Raw genomic sequence first — 9,961 nt, 5'->3', positions numbered from 1 at the left:
TTTTAACTGATTTAATGTTTCTTGACATTGAGACTCGTTGGCAAATTCGACTCTAACTTTATTATTAGATAAGGTTTTGACTCTAGTGGGAGCGTAATTTTTATCTCTGAAGGAGACACTTTTCTTGAATTTGTTAATGGTGTTTGGTTGTTCTTCTGAAATTTCTACGGGGGATATAACTATTGCCGGCTTATATTGCGATTTTTGTGTTTTCTCGGGGGGAGTTTTGGAGGAAGCTATCTGTGCGAAGGAGGGACCGGAACTAACTAAAAGTTCCTCCTTTATCTCAGCCTTAAACTTAGCCATCTCTTCCTTCATAGCAGAGACAATCTCTTCTCTAAGAACGGTGTTATCAACAGCAGGAGCGAGAGTGGGAGCGGGAGCCGGAGGATCGGGGAATGATTCTAAATTTTTTGGTTCAAGTTGTGATTCTAAGTAAACGTCTGCAGCTATACCAATCTCCTCAGCGGCTTCAATAATAAACCGTTTATTGATAGAAGTTACACTTTTATTCTCATTTACTGCCTGGATGATTTGTCTAGCTAAAGTGTTGATAACACTGCTCATAGATCGAACGTCTTTTACTGCCGCAGCCTTTACTGGAAGGTCCTTACGCTGCAATTTTTCGGCCTTTTTAGTTTTAGGCTTGGGTTTGGGCTTGGGAAGTATACCGGACACCACATCCTCTATCTCTCCGTCAGATGACATCGCCAACATGAGAGATTCGATATCGGGGGAACTGCATCGACTGTCAGGTAATTGAGCAGCTCCGGGCACAGGGGGGATGGGGTCTTGTCGACTTGTCCCGGCTTCCGGAGAAACCGGAGACAAAGTCTTTTTCTTGGTACTGGTAGGTGTTTGAAACATTTTCTTATAATCCATTATTTATAATTATTAATAACAATTAATATTCCAAAAAAGAATTAACGTAATCTAGAAAAAGAGAGAGGAAATAATTATTTTAATTTATTCTGTCTAACTGAGAGAAAATGAGGTGAGGTGAGAGTTGAGGAGGGTCGCGACAAGAGTGGTGTCAATCGACGGGGCTGGCGGAGAGCAACACGCAAAGGTAAGTCAAGTCCAGGTAAGTAGGGTGAATATTATTATCGAAAAACCTTAAAAACGGTTAGGTTAGGTTAGGTTAGGTTAGGTTAGGTTAGGTTAGGTTAGGTTAGGTTAGGTTAGGTTAGGTTAGGTTAGGTTAGGTTAGGTTAGGTTAGGTTAGGTTAGGTTTTTTTTTTTTTTTTTTTTGGGAGTTGAAGCCCTTGACTTTAATTTTAAATTACTGATATCCAGTCGCTGTCTCGACCGCAGTCCTCGCTAATGGATACGGGCGGCCGGGGTCGATCGAGCAGACTTGATGGACTTAAAATGATTAAATTGACTTGTAAATTTTTATATAACTTTTGTTTGGACTTCAAAATGAGTTTAAGACACAAGTTTTTTTTTTAATATACAACAGGAATTTAGACACTTCTTTTACACAAAAAATTCAATATATACATGTCTTCTTAATTATAACTATATATAAAGAGCTATTTTGTAACTTAAGATTAATTAGATAAAACTTCTTTTTTTTTTTGTAAGATTTTTTGTATTTTTATGTATTTTTTATATATATTTTATATATATTAGTATATTGTATATATATATATATATTTTTTTTTTTTTTTTTTTTTTTTTTTTTTCTTTTTTTTTTTTTTAAATTACATTTCTTTTGACATTTTTTTGACTTTCTTGAAACAGAACTATAATTATTTAGAACTAGAAGTAATAACCTAAAAACTATACATATTACAGAAACATAAATTAAAACTAAACATATTCAAAGACATATTTGTTAAAATAAACATAATTATAGAAACATATTTTTGAATAACAATATAACTTAAGATACACTTACACTAATTTTAAATAACTATTATCAATGTTTATAAACTTAAATTATAACATATTTACATTATTTTGCGTGAATGTATATGTCAATTGAAGGCGCATTTGGCTTATGAAACAAAAATTTGAGTATGTATATTTATTGCGGCAGAACTTAAAATATGAGAGTTAGAAGAGGGAATAAATAAATAAATATTTATGAACTATAATCAATTTTACTCCTTATTTGGTTGGACAGATATAAAATGGTGGGACAATTGGGTGAAGTGGCAGAGTGGTCGGTGTTTATTTTACTGTTAGTTTTGGTATTGTATTTAGAGCAGTTATAACATATAGGAGTTTTTTCACCGGAATTGTGTGGGCAGTTTGAAGCTTGATGGGTGGTGTCTGCACATTGCGAACAAGGTCTGCAGTCGGACACACAGTTATTACTGGTGTGCCCAAACTGCAGGCACTTGTAGCATTGGATAAAGGGTGAGAAATCCCCCACGAAAACTTTTTGATGGTCTACATTAATACGACCTAAATGGATGGCTTCACGATAAATGGCAGGTTGAACTATAAATACGGCGTTGTAAAGATTTGGATTCCTATTGTTGTTGCGTTTAAATCTTAACTTGAGATCTTCTGGTTGTTTTACTAATTCACTGATACTATGATTTTGTTGGGTGATAATAGAGGTTAAATCCTCAAGAGGAATGTCATTCGACACTCCTTTGAGGATAAACATAGGGCGGAGCTTTTTCGCCGGCACTGCTGTCACTGTGGTGGATTGTTTTAACTGATTTAATGTTTCTTGACATTGAGACTCGTTGGCAAATTCGACTCTAACTTTATTATTAGATAAGGTTTTGACTCTAGTGGGAGCGTAATTTTTATCTCTGAAGGAGACACTTTTCTTGAATTTGTTAATGGTGTTTGGTTGTTCTTCTGAAATTTCTACGGGGGATATAACTATTGCCGGCTTATATTGCGATTTTTGTGTTTTCTCGGGGGGAGTTTTGGAGGAAGCTATCTGTGCGAAGGAGGGACCGGAACTAACTAAAAGTTCCTCCTTTATCTCAGCCTTAAACTTAGCCATCTCTTCCTTCATAGCAGAGACAATCTCTTCTCTAAGAACGGTGTTATCAACAGCAGGAGCGAGAGTGGGAGCGGGAGCCGGAGGATCGGGGAATGATTCTAAATTTTTTGGTTCAAGTTGTGATTCTAAGTAAACGTCTGCAGCTATACCAATCTCCTCAGCGGCTTCAATAATAAACCGTTTATTGATAGAAGTTACACTTTTATTCTCATTTACTGCCTGGATGATTTGTCTAGCTAAAGTGTTGATAACACTGCTCATAGATCGAACGTCTTTTACTGCCGCAGCCTTTACTGGAAGGTCCTTACGCTGCAATTTTTCGGCCTTTTTAGTTTTAGGCTTGGGTTTGGGCTTGGGAAGTATACCGGACACCACATCCTCTATCTCTCCGTCAGATGACATCGCCAACATGAGAGATTCGATATCGGGGGAACTGCATCGACTGTCAGGTAATTGAGCAGCTCCGGGCACAGGGGGGATGGGGTCTTGTCGACTTGTCCCGGCTTCCGGAGAAACCGGAGACAAAGTCTTTTTCTTGGTACTGGTAGGTGTTTGAAACATTTTCTTATAATCCATTATTTATAATTATTAATAACAATTAATATTCCAAAAAAGAATTAACGTAATCTAGAAAAAGAGAGAGGAAATAATTATTTTAATTTATTCTGTCTAACTGAGAGAAAATGAGGTGAGGTGAGAGTTGAGGAGGGTCGCGACAAGAGTGGTGTCAATCGACGGGGCTGGCGGAGAGCAACACGCAAAGGTAAGTCAAGTCCAGGTAAGTAGGGTGAATATTATTATCGAAAAACCTTAAAAACGGTTAGGTTAGGTTTTTTTTTTTTTTTTTTTTTTTTTTTTAATAAAAGATCCGGTGACCCCCTGGCATAACCAAGGCCATTGTATATTTTAAGTTTTTATTTTAAGCGAGAGTCTTTTTTTTTTTTTTTTTTTTTTTTTGAAAGGAAAACTGGCTATTTTATTTATTGTCTACATATTCTTACTATCTAACTTATACTTAAATTTATTATTTTATACATTATTATTTATTAGTTTTTATTTCTACGTATTGCTAAGTAACTTAAGTTTATATGTTAGTGGCTATAACCTTCATGTTATAGTTTCTACATACAGATTTCTTATGACTATTTCGTTTTTGGGTAGTTTAGAGTACAGGTATGGTTTTTTTTTTTTTTTTTTTTTTTTTATTTAATTGTATATATACTATATACAATAAGTATATGAAATATACCGTTTTTTTTTTGTTATGTTTTTTTTTTTTTTTTTTTATTATTATTATTTTTTTTTTTTTTTTAGATAGCTGTACTCCCATTTTTTTTCAAAACATTTTCCGTAATAAGTAGACACATCTTAAGAAAGTATTTGCATTTTTGTTTATCAAGCATAATGTTAGGAATAGTCTGTTCACAAATTTTCTCGTCCATATATGCTTCGGTGTCAAGGCGTGCTTTGGAGAATATCGGGCAATCGAGTATGAGATGAAGTGGAGTTTCTTCTTTCGCGGAATCGCATGTGCATCCCGGGTGGTCCTTTAGTTTAAACCTTGCCAGATACTCTCCAAAGCCGCCGTGGCCCGTCAGCACCTGTGTTATAGTCTGGTTTGGGTTATTTTTTTTAATAAAATTAAAAGCTATATGAATGTTGGGTAAAAATACTTTGGTAGTTTTTCCGGTTTCCCCTTCCCTATATCTCCTGTCCCACTCCTCAACCGTATTAGCCCTTATCACTTTTTTGATAAACGATATGGGGCACTCGTCATAATCCGGCGCTTTTTTCGTGTTGGAGGCCGCACACTTCGCCAGTTCATCCGCTCTCTCGTTCCCCTGGATCCCAACATGCGCCCTTACCCAGAAGAGTCTAACTTTTTTTTTCCTTTCGTTAGCTCTTCTTAGGTTTTCTTTAATAAAGAAAACCATTGGGTGGGACGCATCCTGGTCTCCTAGGAGTTCGAGAGCCGACCTGGAGTCACTTAGGATGCAGGCCGACTGCTCCGAGGAACCCAACGCAACCTTGGTGGCCTGGTAGAGCGCGTAGAGTTCGGCCTGAAATACCGTACAGAAGGACGCCAAGACGTACTTTCTGACCAGTATTTCGGCCTCCCCCTTCCAGCACGAAAGTGCCGCTCCTACCCCACCACCAATCTTGCTACCGTCCGTGTAGATGATCATCCCCCTGAGGTTATGCTCATCCACGGTTTCCGGTTCAAGGTCCTCGAGGCACCCGAACTGCACCCCTTGTTCCTCCGATGGGTGCGGCAACTGGTCGAAGTCCATTCTCTTCTCCACCTGCCTGCCGCGCAGGATGTCCTGCGGCTTGCCACGCTTTGCCTCATACAGAAGTGCCGCTTCACGCACCCTCATGTCGAGCGGGATTAGCCCGCTAAGCGCCAGGGCGGCGCTCAGAGAGACCGTCCTATAAGATTTTGCAATCTTCTGGGCAAAACCTCTCTGAACGGCGTCCAGGCACTTGCGAGTACTAATTTTGCTCGCTTCAGGTGCCCACACGCTTGCGGCATACAGGATGATGGGCTCAATGACCGCCACGTAGATCGTCCTGATGATTTCGGGATTCAGGCCCCAGTTTAATTTTGCTGATCGAGAAACAATTTTGTACAAATTTAGTGCTTTCCTACAGGTTTTGCTTATGTGATTGTTAAAAGTTAGTTTTTTGTCGATTGTTAGGCCTAATATTTTAATTTCGTCTACTAATTTAATTGGCATACCTCCCATGTGTACGAAGGGGGCATCGTATTTTAGTTTATTCGTGACCATCATCGCGAAGGTTTTGCTTGGCGCGAATTTTAATTTATTGTCTATGCCCCATTCGTACACATGGGATAGTATTTGATCTGCCGTCCGAGAAATTTGGGAACCTGAATTTGCCGATATCACCAGGACGATGTCATCCGCAAAAGCCTGGCAATAAACCCCACGCGCCGTTATCTGATTGAGGAGTGGGTCTAACAGGAGATTCCAAAACGTTGGTCCACTTATGGAGCCTTGTACGCAGCCCTTTGTGGTAAACATTGTATGTTCGTGATCGGCGTATCTCACTGTTACTTTCCTGTTTTGCAAGTAATCGTCCACAAGCTTTCGTATGTTTAATGGGCACCCCTTTTCGGCTAATTGACACCGTATAGCTGGCCACCACGCCGCATCGAAGGCGCCCTCTATGTCTAGCGAGATCACAAGGTTTAATAGCTTGTTTTTAACGCCATCCCTTAAGTGTCTCGCCAGATCATACAGAGCGTCCTCGGTGCTGCGCTGAGGGACGAACCCGTACTGTCTCCTATTCGCCTTCGGAAGCACATGCCACCTGATGCGGCGGACCATCATTCTCTCCAGAACCTTGCCGAGAACCGATAACAGGCCGATTGGCCTGTACGATTTCGGGAGGGTGTAGTCGTCCTTCCCGGGTTTCCGAAGAACGACAACTACAGCCTCCTTCCAGGGTTCTGGAAAGCATGATAGCTCCAGGCACTTGTTCAGAAGGGAAAGGAGCAGTTCCGGGTCCACCCCCGCTGCCTGCCTGACGATGTCTGCGGTGAAGCCGTCGCCTCCTGGCGCCTTTTTGGGGTTCGATCTTGATAGAGCGTGGTTGAGTTCGTCCCTAGTGAACGGGGGGTCGTTCGGAGTGTTCATCTCTGAGAGAAGGTTAACTGTCTCTGCTATCCGCCGTGTCGCCTTGTGGCTTTCCATATCCACTCTAAGGTCGTCTTCGGGGAAAAAAGTCTCCGTCAGGTACTCGACCGACTCCTGTGGGGTGAGGATTTCACTGTTTCTCACCAGGGGCTGATCTTCGTGCCTCTCCTGGGAGTGTCTGATCACTCTGTATATACCATCCCACATAGTCTCCCGGTCCTGAGTACTGCAGTACTTCTTCCAGCTGCTGGTCTGCGCAGCTACGGCTTCTGCTTCGTAACGGTTTTTTGCATCTAAGTACTCCTTCACGACATGCGATCTCCTGCGAGGTGCTGCTGAGGAAACCCTCCTCTTTTTCATTCTCACATCCTTCCTCAATCGGTCCAGTTCGTCACACCACCACGGCAGTTTCACTGTGCTTCTGAAGGTTTTTGCCGGTATGGTTTTTAAACATGTCAATTTGACCGCTTCTATATAATTTTGAATTTTGTTTTCTAGTATTTTAGTATTGTTTATTTTGTTAACTTCAGCCAAATTTAAATTATTTTCTGCCAAATTTTTATTAAGTTCTAATCTGAATTTATTCCAATCGGCTTTTTTGGTGTTATAAACCCGTGTGGTTTTGGCTGGCCTTTTGGTTTTTGGCTCCTTCAGAAGCACATTGAAAGCAATGGTGTTGTGATCCGAACTGGTTACTCCATCCTCTACTTTCCATCCCTGGATCTTCCCCAGCAGACTCCTCGAGCAGGTTGTGATGTCTACGATGCTCTTTCTCACCCCGTTTTCGTTGGCTACATAGAAAGTGGGCTTGTTGCCGACATTTAATATGTCCAAGCCCATTTCTTCTAAGGCTCCCACGAGGGCCTCTCCCCTGTGGTCCTCACGCTCGCTGCCCCACCAGGTGCTCCAGGCGTTCACGTCCCCCCCCAGGATGATATTTGCCCATCTCATGGTGTTCTTTATGTGCCTGACGTGCTGTATATATGGTTCCATGTCCTCTGTTCCCTCAAAGTAGACCGAGACCACCCCCAGAGTCCATGCGTCGGTCCTGAGGGTCGCGACAGCGATGTTCTCGGTGGTGAGTATTGGATTTTCAATAATTTCAATATTGTCGTCGAATACCACCACCGAGCTCTTGACCGGTTTAGTACGGTTAAATACTTTCTGTATTATGCGGTACCCCGGTCTAGGCTTGACGCACCCCTCAGCACCGACGTACGGCTCCTGGATCAGCCCCACGCTGGCCTTCCTCCTACTTGCTTCGAGTATGAACTCCTGGAAGGCCAGCTTACTTCTCTGTAGGTTTGACTGTAGGAACTTAAACGTCTCTATACCATCCTGGTCGCCCGGAGCAACTTTAGCAATAAGCTACTGTGGACCTCGCCAGTCTGTCCCATCTGTTTCTCACTGGGCATGCCTCGTTGAAGCTGTTATGCTCCGTCCTGTCAAGCTTTGCAGCTTGACAGTTTCGACAAGTTGGCTCCCCCCCTGCCAACCTGATTGGGCAGTCTACCCTTAAGTGAGGTCCCGTGCAGTGGCTGCAGGTGTCAATGGTCTCGGTACACAGCTTACGGCCGTGACCGAAACCCAGGCATCTGGAGCACTGGATGAGGGGAGTCTGGTCCTTTACGACCACCCTTTGGAGGTCGATGTGGACCCTCCCAGCATCCGTCAGCGCCTTCCAGATTGCCGGTGACACCTGCAGTACCACGTGGCACTCAAGTTGGTTTCTCGCTCTTCTTCGGTATTTTATCTTCATTCTGAGCTCCTCTTCTGTTACATGGCCCATCAAGTGGGAGTTTTGGGTTCTAATTGCATGCAAAATGTCGTCGTCCGAGTTATAACTCAAGACGTCCTTTATTATAACCAGAGGGTCCTTATTTTTCTTTTCCTCTACTGTTAGATCCGGCTGGCCTGCATTCAACCTTCCTTTCACCTTTTCCAGGTCCTCCCTGTTTGTACACCCTATGACGACCTTCTGGTCCTTGGCTTTCCTGACCCGGTCCACCCTGATGCCTGTCGACTTGGCCTCGACAGCAGTGCGGATCTTGCTTATCACATCCTCACTGCTGTCCTTGGCGTTTGTCGACGACACCACGATAGAGTGGATCGGGAGGTCGGCTGGACCCCTGGTCGGCATAGGGGTACATTTCATGGCGGCTTTCTCTGCATAGGTAGGCCCTTCCCTTTCCCGGTGTTCCCTTGCTTCCTCTCCTATCTTTCCCATCTCCTTCCTCATGTTCTTGACCTCCTCCATGGTCTCTTTGACCATGGCTTTCTGTTCCATAATCTCCTGCATGACCTCTTTACTATTTACCCCTTCTTCTGTCCTTGCTTTTATTTGGTGGAGTCTGTTGCTGAGCTGGAGCCTGTCCTCGCTCAGTTTGAGAATAATCTCGTACATCCTCCCCAAATTTTCTATCACTGTCTCTTTTATTATGGTTTTAATGTTTCCTGACTGTTCCAGGTGCAGCTTGGCGTCCTGGAAAAGACGGTTCGCCACCACTCTGAGGTTCTCAGGTTCCTCCTCTGAGGTGTGAGCCTGTTGTACCTCCCTGGGTGGGGCCGCCTTGGGAACAATCCTCTTCCTTCCTTCTGTTTCTAACATCTCTCCTTTTTTTGCAGGTCCTGATGAGCCGGTCAACTTGGAGCTGTTCTTCGTCGACATGTCTGGTATGTATTTATATGTATAATTTGACAAAGAAAATAAAAATAATAAAAACCAAAAAGTTTTAATTTCCACCACTGGTTCCTGGTCTAAGTAGTCTGGTAAGTATTTATATATATATTTTTGACAAAGAAAATAAATTAAATAATAAAAACCAAAAAGTTTTAATTTCCACCACTGGTTCCTGGTCTAAGTAGTCTGAGGTGTAGGACCGCAGACTATCACTTTTATTTATTAGAATTGAGTTTTTATAAGTGTATCTATTTATTTGATATTGCAACCCAAACCCAACCAAACCAGTCAGTTTGTGTGTCTTTGTTTGTATATTGTAAAATGTATATAGTATTTGTATATATATATCCTTTGTCCAATGTTGTCAAAACAGTACTTAAAAATTTTTTAGATATTCAATATCTAGTCTTAAAATTAAAATGCCGTGGTGTAGAAAGCCACGGCCGTCTCCTATACTATACTTAATATCAATGTACTTTGTCTAATTAAACTAAAGTTACAACTGAAAATTTCAAATATATTATTTTGTACATAGATAAGTATGTGTATAGTATAAGTATATATATATATACTTTGTCCAATGTTGTCGAAACAGTACTTAAAAATTTTTTTTATTAGATAATCAATATCTAGTCTTAAAATTAAAAA

At 41.7% G+C, this 9,961-nt stretch overlaps 1 protein-coding gene across 1 annotated transcript; it reads right to left on the bottom strand.

Moving 5' to 3' along the window:
* Window positions 1-1,577: 1,577 nt before the first annotated feature.
* LOC146535004 (uncharacterized) lies at window positions 1,578-3,757 on the bottom strand. Its single transcript, XM_085191404.1, has one exon. It carries the CDS (start codon window positions 3,548-3,550, stop codon window positions 2,090-2,092), a length of 1,461 nt encoding a protein of 486 aa, XP_085047530.1. The 5' UTR covers window positions 3,551-3,757; the 3' UTR covers window positions 1,578-2,089.
* Window positions 3,758-9,961: the final 6,204 nt, after the last annotated feature.

Source organism: Heliconius melpomene, chromosome 10 (genome assembly GCF_056956725.1).
Source record: "Heliconius melpomene rosina isolate 202511_hmr_F chromosome 10, ASM5695672v1, whole genome shotgun sequence".
In the NCBI taxonomy this organism is placed as follows: domain Eukaryota; kingdom Metazoa; phylum Arthropoda; class Insecta; order Lepidoptera; family Nymphalidae; genus Heliconius; species Heliconius melpomene.
This window is presented reverse-complemented; position numbering and strand designations above follow the sequence as displayed.

Bases quoted from the DNA above. Each gene is read 5' to 3' on its own strand.
- LOC146535004 (XM_085191404.1), bottom strand. From the start codon at position 3,550: ATGGATTATAAGAAAATGTTTCAAACACCTACCAGTACCAAGAAAAAG.